General features: G+C 49.8%; 1 protein-coding gene across 1 annotated transcript; it reads right to left on the bottom strand.

Moving 5' to 3' along the window:
- Positions 1-251: 251 nt before the first annotated feature.
- Positions 252-9,935, bottom strand: CHCHD1 (coiled-coil-helix-coiled-coil-helix domain containing 1). The gene is made up of 3 exons (XM_084633906.1): positions 9,755-9,935; positions 4,171-4,289; positions 252-690 (listed from the first exon to the last, which is right to left on the bottom strand). Exons 1-3 carry the CDS (start codon positions 9,885-9,887, stop codon positions 577-579), a joined length of 366 nt encoding a protein of 121 aa, XP_084490032.1. The 5' UTR covers positions 9,888-9,935; the 3' UTR covers positions 252-576.
- Positions 9,936-18,986: the final 9,051 nt, after the last annotated feature.

Below are 18,986 nucleotides of genomic sequence, written 5' to 3'. Positions count from 1 at the left end.
GTCAGGAACCAGCAACTCAAGTCAGGCAGGAGGCTTGCTGTAGAGGCTGCATGTGCTAACACACACAAGCACTTATTGTTTCATATTGTTTCATATTCTCTATGTGTATATAAAGTCTGCTGCAGTTTCCACAGTATGCATCTGATGAAGTGAGCTGTAGCTCACGAAAGCTCATGCTCAAATAAATTGGTTAGTCTCTAAGGTGCCACAAGTACTCCTTTTCTTTTTACACACAAGCACTGTTCACACCCTAGTTGTGAAAACAATTTATTTTATTCCTTATAAGGCTTTATTTCACAATGAAGCAAAACTCAAGACCACATTATGGCTGACTGACTAACACTTAGCAAACATCCATCCTGTTATCACAAGACCCTGTGACCCCATAGAACAATCTCAGCTAATGGAGAAAGTGACCCCACCCCAAAGAAATGTTCAAGTCAAGAACCCCTGAGGAATGCTAACAGCCACCATCAGCCCCAAATGCTCACTGATCACTACTTTTAACTTCTTCTCCAAAGATGACACCAGCTTCAGCTACTGGTCTCCAGTTACTTGGGAAAAGCAAGTCTTCCTTTAAAAATCATCTGTGATATTAGGGAACCTTCTCAGTAAATTGTTCACTGTCTTTGGAGATAAGTTTCCCATCTGGCCCAGGGCCTCCTGTTTAAGTCTTTTCTTGTGCTCCACCTGAAACACAAAGAATTAACCTCTTTTATTTGCTGAAGTGATTCGTGCACATACCCCAGCAATACTTCTAATGATACAGTCATTTCAAAAGCATACCATCCGCCCACTGAGTGAGAGTTATGGTACCAATTGCCTGTATACGCCTAAGGATTGCTTTCAGAAGCCAGTGACTGCTGCCTATTTGAAATGCAGCATAGCTGAAGTTGTGTTGGTCCCAGGATATTAGAGAGACAAGGTGGGTGAGGTAATAGCTTTTATTGGACCAAAACTGCCACAGAACTGTTTTCCAGGTGTGGGGAAAAGTACTCTGAGCATCACAGCTAAATGCAAGATGGAACAGTCTGTTTAGTGTAAATAGTTAGCATATAATCTAAGGGACCATTCAAGGTTGATTCAATGATCAACACCCCCCACATGCACCTTTCAAGATCCATGGATCCTACACATGCCAAACACAACATGTGGTGTACCTCATCCAGTGCACTAAATGCCCCAAATAAGACCTATGTGGGTGAAACCAGACAATCACTACACTCTCGAATGAAGTCACATAGGAAAATGATAAAAGACAAAAGCACCCCATCACCTGTGAGTGAACACCTTCCATAAAGCAATCACTCTATATCTGACCAGCGAGTCCTCACCCTCAAAGGAAACCTGCACAAACACTTTCAAAAGACGAGCCTGGGAGCTTAAATTCATAGACACTAAAAGTCATAGATTGAAAAGACACACTGGATTTATGGTTTACAACAGCAGTTCTCAAACTTTAGTAACCCGAGGATGCCTATTTTGATCAAAAAATTTTCAGGGACCCCCAAAGCCCCAGCTCAGCCCCAGACCCTGCCCCCACTCCACCCCTTCCCCCAAGGCCCTTCCCCACCTCTTTCTGCCCCCTCCCCACTCCTTTTCAGCACCTCCTGCACACCAGGGAACAGTGTGCAGGAGGCAGTGGGAGGGAGGGGGAGAAGTTGGGGGGGGGCAGGGGAACAGTTAAACAGTGGGGGCCTGAGGACCCCCTGGAGTACCCTCGTGGACCCCAATTTGAGAAATGCTGGTTTACAACAATCTGTAACCCACTAACCCCCCTTTTAATCCTATGACTGCAGACGTGTTAATGGGCCACTCTACCTTGAATGCAAAAAAGGATGAGAAGTACTTGTGGCACTTTAGAGACTAACCAATTTATTTGGGCATAAGCTTTCATGGGCTAAAGCCCACTTCATCGGATGCATGCAGTGGAAAATACAGTAGGAAGATATATACGCACACAGAGAACATGAAAAAATGGGGGTTGCCATACCAACTCTAACGAGAGTAATCGATTAAGGTGGGCTATTATCAGCAGGAGAGAAAAAAACCCAAAACTTTTGTAGTGATAATCAGGATGGCCCATTTTTCACTACAAAAGTTTTGGGTTTTTTTCTCTCCTGCTGATAATAGCCCACTTTAATCGATTACTCTCGTTAGAGTTGGTATGGCAACCCCCATTTTTTCATGTTCTCTATGTGCGTATATATCTTCCTACTGTATTTTCCACTGCATGCATCCGATGAAGTGGGCTTTAGCCCACGAAAGCTTATGCTCAAATAAATTGGTTAGTCTCTGAAGTGCCACAAGTACTCCTTTTCTTTTTGCTGATACAGACTAACACAGCTACCACTCTGAAACCTGTCTACCTTGAATGGTTCCTCAGAATATGTGCTAATTACTTATGCTAAACAATCTTCTCCATCTTGCATTTAGCTGTGACACAGAGTACTTTTTCCACACCTGAAGAAGAGCTCTGTGTGGCTTGAAAGCGTCTCTCCCCCGAATAGAAGTTGGTCAAATAAAAGATTACCTCACCCACCTCCTCTCTCATTTGAGATTATGAAGTTAAAGGGCACTGTCAACTTAAAAAAACCCCAAACATCTTTCAGTTTTTTAGTTTACTGCTGTTACAAGTAACTTCTAGGTTTACTGAAACAGTACTAGTGTGGAGTTAAAAATACTGTTCTTTATTTTTGCAATTTGTTTACTTTGTAATTTGACAATGCTTCATATCTAGTCAGTTTCCTGTTTATGCAAGTCTTTCACACAGTGGAATAGAATGACAAAGGCAAATGTAGTACATGAAACTATTTTTAGGAGGGTTTTTTAAATTTGAAATCTAGTCAGTATTAATGTGTTCCTTTAAGTAGGAACACAGTCTTACTGTGTCTATACTTTGCTTTACTACTTTTGGATCCTCCTCTTTCTCCAAATGTCTCTGTTTTCACCTCCATGGGGTCTTCATCCTGCGAAGTACTTTTTGGCTTGTTCCCCATGATCACAAGGATGGCTCTATAAGACTTCTGAATTTTCATTACCATTTTCAATACCAGAAGGTTTGGATTTCCATTGCTCTCCAGTGACAGATTAAGACCACCTATCCCACCACTAAACATGTAAGTGAATGTTTCTGAAGCCCAGGGTCAGATTGAGCAGGTACTGTCTGGTACACTGTACGAACACCAGTTGTCTATCAGCTCTGGTATTTCTGAAGTATCAGAGGGGAAGCCGTATTAGTCTGTATCCACAAAAACAACAAGGAGTCCAGTGGCACCTTAAAGACTAACAGATTTATTTGGGCATAAGCCTGAATCTGAAGAAGTGGGGTTCTTTTACCCACAAAATCTTATGCCCAAATAAATCTGTTAATCTTTAAGGTGCCACCGGACTCTTCGGTATTTCTGAAGTATCTGACCTTTTTTTAAAATAAAATTTCTAAACATAACAAACCTTCCACCATAGTTTATCTGAATCTAAAGACAATTTGGGCATAATGGTTTTAATAGACATAACTGCCTTATGCATCCCAGTGGGTTGTTTACTATGAAGACAGTCAAGCAGAAAAATCCAGCTATTCTGGGATTCGTGGGAAGAGCTTGGAGTCCAGTCCCACTGCCTTCTCAATCTGGCCCCTGCCTTGCACAGACATGTACCCAACTTTAGGAACCAACATTAACTCACAAGTTTAAAAAGCAGATTAATCAGTCTGCAGCTCACTTTATTAGGGCTAATGGCAAGCCCAGAACTAATAGCACAGAATACTGTACATCACTTGATCTTCTTGCACCAAGAGGTTTACACCCCTCATTCAAAACTCTCTTGGTGTAGAGGGGAACAATGTTTTCTGCATCTCCACCACAGCAGAGTCCATAGTTATCAGACTATAACTGACATTAACCCCACATTTTACTCAACTTCTGTTTAGTTTGAAAGTGCACCTGCTGTACTGATCAGAGGTTGGTAAACGCGTAACTATTCACATCCAAATGCTCTCCGACACACAAGAAGCAATGTGTGTCTGATCTAATGTGGATCATCTCCCTCCCCCAGATCAGTGCAATACAAATTAAATTGCATACTGAGTGTCCTTGGCACTACTAAAAGAATAATTGAGGGCTTCCTCCCTCCCTGCCACTAATTTAAGATGACCAAAGAGGCTTTAATTACATCTGTCTTTGCCACACAGTCATAGAATGTCTGGATCTCCTTGGCACAAGCTGCATCGCTGAACTCATTCTGCTTCCAGCAAGCCATCAGTAATGACATCTCTGTAGTACACGTTGCCTCTGGAAGGAAGAGATACTGCAGTAAAAAATCTCAGTTACTCAGGAATATTTCATATTAACAGCCTCTGTGTTGCATAACTCTCAGGAGAGAGGGATAAAACAAGTAGGTGGAGAGAGGAGAAGAGCAAAAAAAAAAAACAACACAGGAAAGAAGAAATCTCAGCATCACTTTGATGTTATGCACCCTTTCAGTCCAAAGATCTGAGCCATTGCAGTTATCGGATATCCAATCAGTCTTAATGATCTCTAGCATTTACATAGTGTTTTGTGCATAACATACTTTACAAACACACATCACATTTCAGGATACCCCAGAAGCTGCCTGAAAATAGGGCCATAATTTGAGGAAATAACAGTTTGGCCTTTTGCTATCTATCCAAAAGGGGGTTCTTACCAAGTTTCAAAGACACTTTTCTTATGCATATTTTATAAACACTGAGTGAGCACCTTAGGGTATTTAATGATCCAAGTGAAGAATTTGCTCCCTCTGAGGCAAACTGCTGCTCTGGTGCTTCCCCTGCGACCTGCCATTTCTACAAAGAGCTGAACGCAATACTTGGGGTGTGTGTGTGTGCGGGGATGACCCCACCTCCACTCCAAAGACCACAATGGACACTTCAGAGCCCAGTTCAACAAGGCAGGAGGAGGAAAGCAGGAGCGAGGGTGCTGAGCAGGAGGGGGACAGCCCGTCATTCCTAGATGCATGCAGCCAGGAGCAGTTTTCAAGCCAGGAGGAAGGTAGCCAGTCGCAGCAGACGATGCTTGGGGAAGAACACACACACCAGAGGAGGTGCTGGGTAAGCAGCTTTTATTTTGGGCAGGAAGTTGTTTGGTGCAGGCTCTTGGGCCGAGGAGGGTTAGGGCTGCATGTAGGATTAGATGTGGAATAGAGCATTGATGTGCTCTCACATCGCAGTAATCGGTCTCAGTGATCTCTTCAAAGGTCTCATGCAGAAGCTGGACAATCCATTTGAGCAGGTTCCTTGGCAGAGCTACTGTGCTCCTTGTCCCAGTAAGGCTAACATGTCTGCGCCACTGTGCCATGAGGGGCGGGGGAACCATTGCTGCACACAGGCAAGGTGCATATGGGCCACGGCAGAAGCCGCATTGTAGTAGAAGACCCTCCCTTGCTTCCCAGGTCACCCTCAGCAGCGAGATATCTTCCAGGACGAACTCATTCTGTGGAAAATACGGGGACAGTGTTCAGTATAGGGGCCACCTGCAGCTGTTGGCTCTCCCAAAGGCACAGAACCGCAGAGGACAGTAAGGCCGTGAAACCATCAGTCTCCCTTGCCCCTGTGCTTACTCACCATTTTAGGGCTCCTGTGGGTTATGTACGCTTGCCTTGGTATGGGCAACTTCTACTATTGTGTACACTGTACTTGTCTTTAAGTACGGCCGAATCATTGTTCTGTCTGGTGTGAACAATGCTGCCTCTGTTAAATGTTGCATTTTGGCTTTACAGATCCCAGCCGTCCTTGTCAATGGCCGAAAAACTCCAAAGAATCAGGAAGCGTCCATGAAGAAGCAAAGAGGACATGCTGCATGAAGTAAATGCAGCAGTCCCTTAATGAAAATCAAAAAGTGCAGGAGTGGCGGGAGAGTGAAATGAGAGTCTGCCAGCAGAATGCGGATCGCCGGCACCAAAGCACGGAGCGGCTGCTAAGCACCATGGAGTGCCAAGTGGACTCGATATCGGTGCTTGTAGCAATGCAGGCGGAGCACTTCCGCGCCCGCCTCCCATTGCAGCCCTTGTCCCAAAACTCTTTCCCTTGTGCCCCCATGTCACCGCCAACCCACTTTCCCCAACATCCAGGTTCTTATCACCGCCAGGTGCCTCCAATACCTGTAGTTTCACCATCCAGCCCTGCAAACTATGACCCTTACCCACTGCACTCAACCCCCATCACCATGCATTTTATCCAGCCTGAAGTGCAGCACGCATTGCATGGCACTCCAGACAGGAAGACTGAGTATGATAACAGCACATACGCAAATCTGTGACTGTCCCGTTCCTCACCCCATCCCCTTCTCTCATCCCACACAGCACAGATGTGTCATGCCCTTTCTGTTTCCCAAGCAGTTGTGTTTCTTTTCAAAGAATGAATTTTCTTTTCAAAGGCAAAAATTTCATCTATTGAAAACATTTTTTATTATTGCATTAAGTAAAAGATACCATAGCCCAGGCACTACAAGTCAGTGCATCATACATAGCAAATACAGATTCCTACTAACATTGGAACCACTGCACTTCACTCCTGTGCTAGGCACCAAACATTAGTGAAAAGAAAAGGAGTACTTGTGGCACCTTAGAGATTAACCAATTTATTTGAGCATGAGCTTTCCTGAGCTACAGCTCACTTCATCGGATGCATACCATGGAAACTGCAGAAGACATTATATACACACAGACCATGAAACAATACCTCCTCCCACCCCACTGTCCTGCTGGTAATAGCTTATCTAAAGTGATCATCAAGTTGGGCCATTTCCAGCACAAATCCAGGTTCTCTCACTCCCTCACACCTCACCAGCACAAGTTGGAAATGGCCCTACTTGATGATCACTTTAGATAAGCTATTACCAGCAGGAGAGTGAGTTTGTGTGTGTATGGGGCTGGGAGGGGGGATGAGGAAACCTGGATTTGTGCTGGAAATGGCCCACCTTGATTATCATGCACATTGTAGGGGGAGTGGTCACTTTGGATAAGCTATTACCAGCAGGAGAGTGAGTTTGTGTGTGTGTGGTTTTTGGAGGGGGGTGAGGGAGTGAGAGAACCTGATTTGTGCAGGAAATGGCCCACCTTGATTATCATACACATTGTGAAGAGAGTGGTCACTTTGGATGGGCTATTACCAGTAGGAGAGTGAGTTTGTGGGGGTGGGGGGGAGCGGAGGGTGAGAAAACCTGGATTTGTGCTGGAAGTGGCCAAACTTGATGATCACTTTAGATAAGCTATTACCAGCAGGACAGTGGGGTGGGAGGAGGTATTGTTTCATGGTCTCTGTGTGTATAGAATGTCTTCTGCAGTTTCCACGGTATGCATCCCATGAATGAGCTTTCGTGAGCTACAGCTCACGCTCAGATAAATTGGTTAGTCTCTAAGGTGCCACAAGTACTCCTTTTCTTTTTGCGAATACAGACTAACACGGCTGTTACTCTGAAACCAAACATTAGTGGTGGCTTTCAGCCTCAAATTGCTCCCTCAAGGCATCCCTAATCCTTGCAGCCCCTGCCCTGGGCCCCTCTAATAGCCCTGCTCTCTGGCTGTTCAAATTCAGCCTCCAGGTGTTGAGCCTCCAAGGTCCATGCCTGAGTGAATCTTTCACCCTTCCCAAGTGTTATGGATGGTACAACACGCAGATATAACCGTGGGAATGTTGTCATTGGCCAGGTCCAGCTTCCCATACAGACAACGCCAGTGGCCCTTTAAATGGCCAAACGCACATTCCACAGTCATTCTGCACCGACTCAGTCTGTTGTTGAACTGCTCCTTGCTGCTGTCAACGCTCCCTGTGTAGGGTTTTCATGAGCTACGGCATTAAAGGGTAAGCGGGGTCTCCAAGGACCACAATGGGCATTTTGACTTCCCCTACGGCGATCTTCTAGTCTGGGAAGAAAGTCTTGGCTTGCAGCTTCCTGAATACGCCTGTGTTCTGAAAGATGTGTACGTCATGCACCTTTCCAGACCAGCTTGCATTAATGTAAATGAAACGCCCATGGTGATCCACAAACGCCTAGAGAACCATAGCGAAATAGCCCTTCCGATTTAGGTACTCGGAGACTAGGTGGGCTGTTGCCAGAATTGGAATATGCATCCCATCTGTTGCCCCTCCAGAGTTAGGGAAACCCATTTGTGCAAAGCCAGCCACAATATCATGCACGTTACCCAGAGTCATGGTTCTTCTGAGCAGGGTGTGATTAATGGCCCTGCAAACTTGCATCAACACGATTCCAATGGTCAACTTTCCCAGTCCAAACTGGTTAGTGACCGATCGGTAGCAATCTGGAAGCTGGGAACGCCAGACAGCAATAGCCACCTGCTTCTCCACCAGCAGGGCAGCTCTCAATCTCATGTCCTTGCGCTACAGGGTGGGGGCAAGCTCAGCACATAGTCCCATGAAGGTGGCTTTTCTCATGCGAAAGTTCTGCAGCCACTGCTCATCATCCCAGACTTGCAGGACAACGTGATCCCACCACTCAGTGCTTGTTTCCCAAGCCCAAAAGTGGCATTCCACTGTGGTGACATTGCTTGTGGCATTCACAGACCTCTCATGTAGAATGCATTACGCGAGTCGACATCATCGTTGGACTCCTCACTGTCAGTTTGCAGCTTAAGGAGTAACTTGACTGCAATTCATGACGTGCTGGCGAGACCCATCAGCATACTCCTCAGCAGTTCGGGTTCCATTCCCGCAGACCGAAAGGGAAGACAGAGCACGCAGCACAAAAAACGTTGAAAGATGGCACCAAACGTGGACGGAAGCACAGGGATTGCTGGGATGTGAACCGATGCATCACGTGGCGTTGGGACAATACCCAGAATGCCCCGCACCCACCCACCCCTTTCCCACAAGCCACAGCACCAGAATGGGAAGAGGTGCTCTGTGGGATAGCTGCCCACAATGAACTGCTCCCCGTGCCACTGCAAGTGCCACAAATGTGGCCATGCCAGTGCGCTTGCAGCTGAAAGTGTGAACACACTGCAGCACTTTCCCTGCTGTGGTCTCCAAGGGCTGGTTTAACTCACAGGGCTCCACATCTGCAAGTGTAGCCATGTCTTTATATTATGCTTCTCTTTACATGACAGCATTTAAGAACATAAGATACCAGATCATTCTTATGGAGCCCCAGCATAGATCATGCCCTACATAAGTTCTTCACATAAGAAGAATTCCCTATTCTCTACCCAGAGACAACTACACTGCACCAGCAGCAACCTCTTCCGTCCAAAGGGGGTTTCAGAAAGATTAAAAGCGAACAGCCTCTGGAAGAGGGAGCATCACCACCCAAACCGGTGTTTCTCCACATTTTCATGCTAGCCACTCCTTCAAAGCCAAACATTTTCAGACACCGTACATTAAAAACTTATGTTATAGTAAATGGATCAACAAGCAGCCTCTCTCCCGTGTGTGGGTGTGTTGTGTGCGCGCGCGCAGGCTTGCAGCAGCTCACAGACAACACTCCGCGCCCCTTGCCCGCCCCGCACCCCCTGATCCCAGGCCAAAGACGAGCCCCGTGAGCGCCGCACCGAGCCCGCCCCCGGGGCTGCGTGACACCGGCCAGAGAAACGCCCCGAAGGAAGCCCTGGGGCAGACACCCGCTCTCCAGGGAAAGGCCGCCCGTGACGCCGCCGCCCCGGGGCCCGTCCCCGGAGGAGCGAGGTTTACGTCGCGTTGGACCGTGACCCACTTTTCAGCGCCTTGCGGCCCCGCCCGGCCCGCGCTCCCCGGCCCCGCACTCACCCCCCAGGCGCAGGCGGCGGTTCGCCACCTGGTTGGCCAGCACCAGGGGGCGGGTGGGGCGCACGGCGGGGGCCCGCCTCTGCCGCCCGGCGGCCAAACGCCTGACCCAGGCCGGGTACACGGGCGCCGCCATGGCCCTCGCGACGGGCCGTAGAGTGACAGAGGCCCGGTCCCACGTGACCCCCGTTCCGCCTCGCGAGAAGTGACAGACCCAGCCCCGCGCCCATCCCCCCACCGGGCAGCCGGGCCTCGCTCCGGCCGCAAAGCCCCGCCCCCGCCTCGGCGCGCCGCAGCGCCCCCTGCCTGGCCTCGCCGGGTGCCCCCACGGGCACCCCTCCTCCCTGCCCCCCGCAGCCCTGCCGTGCCCCCCACGGGCACCCCTCCTCCCTGCCTCCCGCCTGCACCCCCCGCAGCCCTGCCACGTGCATTCTGCCTCTGTGCCCCCCCGCCTGCACCCCCGTAGCCCTGCCGTGCCCCCCACGTGTCCCCCGCAGCCCTGCCGTGCTCCCCACCGGCACCCCTCCTCCCTGCCCCCCGCCTGCACTCCCGCAGCCCTGCCACGTGCATTCTGCCTCTGTGCCCCCCCGCCTGCACCCCCGTAGCCCTGCCGTGCCCCCCACGTGTCCCCCGCAGCCCTGCCGTGCTCCCCACGGGCACCCCTCCTCCCTGCCCCCCGCCTGCACCCCCCGCAGCCCTGCCACGTGCATTCTGCCTCTGTGCCCCCCGCCTGCACCCCCGCAGCCCTGCCACGTGCATTCTGCCTCTGTGCCCCCCCGCCTGCACCCCCCGTAGCCCTGCCACGTGCATTCTGCCTCTGTGCCCCCCGCCTGCACCCCCGCAGCCCTGCCACGTGCATTCTGCCTCTGTGCCCCCCGCCTGCACCCCCGCAGCCCTGCCACGTGCATTCTGCCTCTGTGCCCCCCGCCTGCGCCCCCGCCACGTGCATTCTGCCTCTGTGCCCCCCCGCCTGCACCCCCCGTAGCCCTGCCACGTGCATTCTGCCTCTGTGCCCCCCCGCCTGCACCCCCCGTAGCCCTGCCATGTGCATTCTGCCTCTGTGCCCCCCCGCCTGCACCCCCCCTAGCCCTGCCACGTGCATTCTGCCTCTGTGCCCCCCGCCTGCACCCCCGCAGCCCTGCCACGTGCATTCTGCCTCTGTGCCCCCCGCCTGCACCCCCGCAGCCCTGCCACGTGCATTCTGCCTCTGTGCCCCCCCGCCTGCACCCCCCGTAGCCCTGCCACGTGCATTCTGCCTCTGTGCCCCCCGCCTGCGCCCCCGCCACGTGCATTCTGCCTCTGTGCCCCCCCGCCTGCACCCCCTGTAGCCCTGCCACGTGCATTCTGCCTCTGTGCCCCCCGCCTGCACCCCCGCAGCCCTGCCACGTGCATTCTGCCTCTGTGCCCCCCCGCCTGCACCCCCGCAGCCCTGCCACGTGCATTCTGCCTCTGTGCCCCCCCGCCTGCACCCCCGCAGCCCTGCCACGTGCATTCTGCCTCTGTGCCCCCCCGCCTGCACCCCCGTAGCCCTGCCGTGCCCCCCATGGGCACCCCTCCTCCCTGCCCCCCGCCTGCACCCCCCGCAGCCCTGCCACGTGCATTCTGCCTCTGTGCCCCCCCGCCTGCACCCCCGTAGCCCTGCCACGTGCATTCTGCCTCTGTGCCCCCCCGCCTGCACCCCCGTAGCCCTGCCGTGCCCCTCACGTGTCCCCCGCAGCCCTGCCATTCCCCCCCACGTGTCCCCCGCCTCTGTGCCACCTGCATCCCCCCACCTCCCTGCCATGTCCCACCACGTGCATCCTGCCTCTATGCCCCCCGCCTGCATCCTCATGGAGTACCCTCCCATCCCATTTCCATGCCCTTCACCTGCATTCCTCATCTCCCACAGCCCTGCCACTCCATAGCCCCCTTCATTTCCCTTACCTGCACACCCACCCGCTGCAGCCCTGCTGTGGCCTGCCACCTTCCTCTTCTGCCCTCCTCACCCGCCTCCCCCTCTCTTGCTGCCCTGTTGTGATCCCACCCCTCTCCACTCCCATGTCAGACGGTAACACAAAGCCCACTATGTGCAAAGATTGCCACAGAGCAAGGTCACAGAAAACCTCACCCCACACCTGTGCTGTTTCATGGAAACAGTGCGTCAACCAGCATCATGCCTCAGTGCTGCAACAATGCCACACTAAGTCTTCCTGCATTGCAAAACCCCATCATGTTCTATTGCTAATCCTGTTGCACAGCCACATCCCTTCAGACCCCACCAGGTAGCAGAACAGCTGTAGTAATGTCATGTCAAACCCACCATGTGTCCAGGCTGTGGCAATGCTGGGCGACAGAGCCACATTAACATCTCACCAAATAAATGCTGCTTCCATGAGGGCTATGGGAACTTGTAGTGCATGTATAGAGGAGGTTGGAGTGTGTGAGCCAGCCCTTGAGGCTAGGATATTACATGTGCAGTTGTGAAGAACATGGCTGCAACTGTCAGTAAACTGAATTGATCCTCTAGCTAACCGCTGAAGTTACACCAAAAATTGATTCATTCCAGGGCATGTCTGTCTTTCTGTCTCTCTCCCATCCCTCCTCCCAAACCGTAAGTACATACAAGATAAATAACTGTGTGGCATGTTAGTAGCTTTAGAAATTCACATCCAGTCTCATCTTCTACAGCAGACCCAAAGTCTGGCTAAATGGAAGCATTTGTGGTTCGACTGGTGCAAAACAGTGCTCTTTCAAATGATTCAGTTGTCCAGTGCAAACAAGGCCTTAAAGATGCATTCCCATGATTCAGCCTAGAGCGCTGTGAACACGTTTCATGCTGCTGCTGGAGGTCAGTGCTCACTCCCCCTCCTATTCTACCTGATTCCCTCTGCTACTCAGTCCTTTCCAATAAAATCCATTCCTGCAGCTTGCTGCTCACAATTAGCACAGCAGCTGGTGTCCTTCTCACACTCAGGCCAGTACACCCCATATGCTCAGCAGAGAATTAATCCATCTATTCTGAGTAACTCGGGCTCCTGGTGGGTAGTTTAGATCACTGGAACCCCTGACCCATTTGCCTGGTTTTGGAGCACCTGCAGTGGGTCAGCAGGTTCTCTCCTAAAAATGCAGTTCATGCAGGAGGTATGTAGTGCCTTTGTGATAGGTTATTGAGGCCCCAGACAGATATACTGGGTTCTGCACTGGAGGAGGGACAAGGTAGAGGTGGAAAATGGTAGAGCAGGCAGAGGAGATGGGGACATACAACTCTCAGATGCATCTCTGTCACACACAGTTCATCGTCAGCATTAGTCACCTCCCCTCACCAAAAAGCTTTCTTGGGGCAGCATCGGAATTTCCCTGTATTACACTTTAGAGGATGGAGAAGGAATCAGTTTATTCCACATGGGGAACATGTTTGCGGTTTTCTGAACCCTTCACTTGAGCTTGCCCTGAATATATTGGGGGAGGTTTTATTTGCCAGTGAAGATAGGCAAACTGCTTTGGATAAAATTCAAGCTATTGGTTATGATCTATAAAGTCCTAAATGCTCAGAGACTGAGTTATCTCTGAGATCTTGGTTCCCTAGCTAAGACTAGTCAACACAGTTAGGAACTGCTAGGATGTTCTTGATGTTTGTTCCTGGGGAGAAATATCTCTGCAACCATGGCAGAATAGCTCATTGGAGAGCTCATGCTTCTAGAACCTACTCCTTCCAGCAGGGTCAGATTAAGCTGGTACTGGCAGCTGTATCATTCCAGCCCAATTTTTATTTTAAAAAGAGAATTTAAGTTTATAATTCTTCAGGTTATGAAGAAAACTTCCAAATACGGTTGCCAGTCCTCTAGGATTGTCTTGGTGTTTCCAAGAATTAAAGATTAATCTTTAATTAGAGATTATGTCATGTGATGAAGCCTCCAGGAATACTGTTACTATATAGGTCTGTTTGTTAGCCTGGGATAGAATTTTGGGTTTGACTTTTTGATAGTCTCTTATACTAATATGTATTGTGGAAATATAACATTGTATAAGTATAACCCTGTATAAGGGGACATGCTGGATACATTGTATATGAGAGGGCATGCCAAAACATGTTACAAAGTATCTGAGGGAGCACAGTAGGGACAGTTAGCTTTTGAATGGAGAAGCAATTAAGATAGAGCCAGCACGTCTAAGAAGCAGGCATCAGAATGGAAGGTGTGAAGGGCAATTAGTTAAGTTAACTGGAAGCTGTTAAAGGAGATTGTTACGGGTGGCAGGTAATTGGAATGTTATCAGGAATGTTATCAGGAGGGCCAAATCGCACCTGGAGCTGCAGCTAGCCAGAGATGTCAAGAGTAACAAGAAGGGTTTCTTCAGGTATGTTGGCAACAAGAAGAAAGCCAAGGAATGTGTGGGCCCCTTACTGAATGAGGGAGGCAACCTAGTGACAGAGGATGTGGAAAAAGCTAATGTACTCAATGCTTTTTTTGCCTCTGTTTTCACTAACAAGGTCAGCTCCCAGACTGCTGCGCTGGGCATCACAAAATGCGGAAGAGATGGCCAGCCCTCTGTGGAGATAGAGGCGGTTAGGGACTATTTAGAAAAGCTGGACGTGCACAAGTCCATGGGGCCGGACGAGTTGCATCCGAGAGTGCTGAAGGAATTGGCGGCTGTGATTGCAGAGCCACTGGCCATTATCTTTGAAAACTCGTGGCGAACCGGGGAAGTCCCGGATGACTGGAAAAAGGCTAATGTAGTGCCAATCTTTAAAAAAGGGAAGAAGGAAGATCCTGGGAACTACAGGCCAGTCAGCCTCACCTCAGTCCCTGGAAAAATCATGGAGCAGGTCCTCAAAGAATCAATCCTGAAGCACTTGCATGAGAGGAAAGTGATCAGGAACAGCCAGCATGGATTCACCAAGGGAAGGTCATGCCTGACTAATCTAATTGCCTTTTATGATGAGATTACTGGTTCTGTGGATGAAGGGAAAGCAGTGGATGTATTGTTTCTTGACTTTAGCAAAGCTTTTGACACGGTGTCCCATAGTATTCTTGTCAGCAAGTTAAGGAAGTATGGGCTGGATGAATGCACTATAAGGTGGGTAGAAAGCTGGCTAGATTGTCGGGCTCAACGGGTAGTGATCAATGGCTCCATGTCTAGTTGGCAGCCGGTATCAAGTGGAGTGCCCCAAGGGTCGGTCCTGGGGCCGGTTTTATTCAATATCTTCATAAATGATCTGGAGGATGGTGTGGATTGCACTCTCAGCAAATTTGCGGATGATACTAAACTGGGAGGAGTGGTAGATACGCTGGAGGGGAGGGATAGGATACAGAAGGACCTAGACCAATTGGAAGATTGGGCCAAAAGGAATCTGATGAGGTTCAATAAGGATAAGTGCAGGGTCCTGCACTTAGGACGGAAGAACCCAATGCACAGCTACAGACTAGGGACCGAATGGCTAGGCAGCAGTTCTGCGGAAAAGGACCTAGGGGTGACAGTGGACGAGAAGCTGGATATGAGTCAGCAGTGTGCCCTTGTTGCCAAGAAGGCCAATGGCATTTTGGGATGTATAAGTAGGGGCATAGCGAGCAGATCGAGGGACGTGATCATTCCCCTCTATTCGACATTGGTGAGGCCTCATCTGGAGTACTGTGTCCAGTTTTGGGCCCCACACTTCAAGAAGGATGTGGATAAATTGGAGAGAGTCCAGCGAAGGGCAACAAAAATGATTAGGGGACTGGAACACATGAGTTATGAGGAGAGGCTGAGGGAGCTGGGATTGTTTAGCCTGCAGAAGAGAAGAATGAGGGGGGATTTGATAGCTGCTTTCAACTACCTGAAAGGGGGTTCCAAAGAGGATGGCTCTAGACTGTTCTCAATGGCAGCAGATGACAGAACGAGGAGTAATGGTCTCAAGTTGCAGTGGGGGAGGTTTAGATTGGATATTAGGAAAAACTTTTTCACTAAGAGGGTGGTGAAACACTGGAATGCGTTACCTAGGGAGGTGGTAGAATCTCCTTCCTTAGAGGTTTTTAAGGTCAGGCTTGACAAAGCCCTGGCTGGGATGATTTAACTGGGAATTGGTCCTGCTTTGAGCAGGGGGTTGGACTAGATGACCTTCTAGGGTCCCTTCCAACCCTGATATTCTATGATTCTATGATTCTATGAATTGAAGATATGTGACTGGTCTCAGGGATCTCGAAGGGTGGCGACTAAAATCTTTTTCTTCTTTTGTCTGTAACTTTTCTGTAACTTGTTCTCCAAAAAACTGTATAAATTAAGAGACACAAACCCCACTCGGGGGGCTCACTTCTAAATGTCTTAGCAGAGCAGCTTTGCTAATAAAACAGAGTGGTCTGATAAATTGTGAGTCTGAGTCAAACTTTGACAATTTGGAGGTCCCACCGAGACAGCAAGCGGCTTCACTGAGGCTGTGTGATCCCTGACTGCCTTGCAGGACGATCGTGGCAGCTGGCACCTGGACGCTTAGTCCAAGCGATCCTGCACAAGACAGAAAGGTACACAGTAGCAGCCCAGTCTACGCCATTGAACTTGTTGGTTCCCACTCTGTTCGGGTAGGGGTCTTTGGATCCAGCTTCTGGAATCAGACGTCTCAGGTAATTATTATTTTGTGCTTTAACTGGTTTGAGGACTGTCTTGTCTTTGTGTCTATCCGTCTTCCCCGTGGTGTGTGTGTGAATCTGGGAGCCATCTCTGTCCGGAGACTGGCTGACCAAGGGGTCCCCGTCCCCATGGTCTGAATAAGTGGAATCTGCACAGCTGCAGCCGCACCACGCCTTGGGTATAACCCCTGGTGTGAAAGCAAGGGCAGCTGAGGCAGTAGCCTGTGGGCTCCTTTCTGTGTGTTGCACCGGGTACCGCTCTGCTGAGCCCGAATTTCCTTCTTCTGTGAGTGCTGTGTGAAGTCCTCCTGGATGGGTAATCAGAAGTCTAAGGTAGAAGAGTTCCCTAAGGGAGCTCCAGCTTATTTTATGTATTTTAGGAGGGGTCCGGACTCTTGTAGGTTTCTTGAAAAATGGTCCAAATTAGCTCTAGAGAACCCCAAATTACAGTGGCCACTGTTAGGTTCTTGGGACAAGGATCGAGTGGACGCTTTAAAAAGCAAACTCGTTCTCCCAAAAACCAAATTGGAGAGAGGAGAAGTAGACTGCTTCATGCAGTGGTGGGAAGAGGCAAATCATAGATGGACTGAGTCAAAACTCACCTCTCTTAAAAATTCTATCAAAAAACTAACAGTTCAATTGGATGCAGTCTCTCCCACCACTAGCCCGAGCGCTCCCCTTTGCCCAGTCCTGTGCAATGATCCGGATCAAACCCGACCCCCACCATACTCCTGCGCAAATAAGAAATCAGAAAAGGAAAAGTCATCAGTGACTACAGATAATGAAAGTGAAGAAGATACCCTCATTGGCCTCGCAGCTCTGCAAAATATTATGAAGAAGAAATCCAAAGCAGACTGCAAAGATTCTCTTGACATCTCTTCTTGGAAAAGAGAACCTGATGGGAGGTTAATGAGAGACTCTGATCAAACTGTTGTGGCACCCTTACGAGTCCTTAAAATGGGAGAAAGTGAGTCCATATGGGATTATAAGCCCTGGACTCGTACGGAACTTTTATCTATAGTTAAAAGTTTTCCCAAACCACAGGAAAACTCTGTCAAATTTGCTGAGGAGTTTCTGTTAATCTGTGAAACCTATGAACCCTCTGAGACAGATCTCCTCTAACTGTGTAAATTGTTAGCTCCTGCCAGTTATTATGAAAAATGGTTGGCTGCCGCAGACTGGCCAGCTGAGGCACGCCACTCAACCATAAAAAGTACTGGCCCAGATTCGGCATACAGAGACTGGTGTATGGCTCTTTGGAAGCGCCTGCATCAAGCCATTCCCAAAGTGTGGTCTCCTAAAACAAACTGGACAGCAATACGTTGCTGTAAGCAAGGGCAAGACAGGCGACTATAGGTCCTGGCTAACTGATATTTTCCTACAACATTCAGGAATACAAGAGCCCAATGTAAATGGGCAGGGGGCCTTGGCACATGCATTTGTTGATGGTCTTCTCCCTGCCACAGGCAGCATGTTAAAACGAATAAGTGTGGGATGGGAGACTGAAACCATGGACAAATTGCTGGCAGTAGCAGAGCATTGCCACCGCACTTTAAAAGGAAAGGAGGAACAGTCCTCCCAAAAGTTAATGGCTCTGCAGATACAGCATTATTCAGGACTAAGCAGACCACACCGGGGACAGGGACGGGGTTGCGGAAGGGGGCGGGGGGCTGGATTAACTGGGGTTTGTAACTACTGTAAACAGCCTGGACACTGCTTACCTCTCCTCTGCTTGCCTCACTAGGTATGAACTTTTGCTGCTTTCAGCCTCACATATCACTATTAAGCGCTGCTCCCGGTTAAATCCTGCTACCCTCCTTCCTTTACCTAGTGATGGTGAACCCCATGACTGCCTTGCAACTGTCTCCGCTATCACTGTCCCGCGCCCCGACCTTTCAGATGTACCTTTCCCTAAATCTGACCTGGTATTATTCACTGATGGGTCCTGTTATAGAAATTACCAAGGCCACCTTCTTGCAGGGTACGCTGTGGTCTCTCTCTCTGAGACCATAGAAGCTGCGCCCTTACCCTCTGTGACCTCTGCCCAGGTGGCTGAACTGATTGCTCTAACCCGTGCCTGCTTTCTAGCCGAGGGGCTCTCTGCCACTATTTTTACTGATTCTCGGTATGCCTTTGGGGTTGTGCATGACTTTGGCACCCTCTGGCAGGCTCAAGGTTTTCTTACCTCTACTGGTACCCCTATCAAGAATGGCCCCTACATTGCCGCTCTCCTGTATGGAGTTTTACTACCATCTGCCTTGGCAATTGTTAAGTGTACTGGCCACTAAGCGGCAGACACCGAGGTGGCAAAAGGTAATGCACTTGCTGATGCTGCTGCAAAACATGCCGCCACTATAAAACCTTCACCAGAAGCGTTTCTTGGTCCCCTCTCTGTCTCTGTAACGCCACCATCCCTGTCTCATCTCGCTCAGCTCCAGGATTCTGCCCCAGAAACAGAGAAAGACTCCTGGAGTGCTTTGGGTTGCTCTTTGCATTCTGATTCCCTTTGGCGATCGCCCACTGGTACCTTTGTAGCCCCCCTCTCACTCTACCCGTCTCTAGCCGCCCTGCTACATGGTGTTTTGCATGTCGGCAAGGAGGGGATGGTCTCTGCTATGAGTAAGGCGGGATGGTGGTCTCCCCATTTCAGCTCC

This window comes from Lepidochelys olivacea (assembly GCF_965140295.1).
Source record: "Lepidochelys olivacea isolate rLepOli2 genome assembly, chromosome: 7".
Lineage (NCBI taxonomy): Eukaryota > Metazoa > Chordata > Testudines > Cheloniidae > Lepidochelys > Lepidochelys olivacea.
The sequence above is the reverse complement of the archived record's forward strand: the minus strand, read 5'-3'. Positions and strand labels throughout refer to the sequence as shown.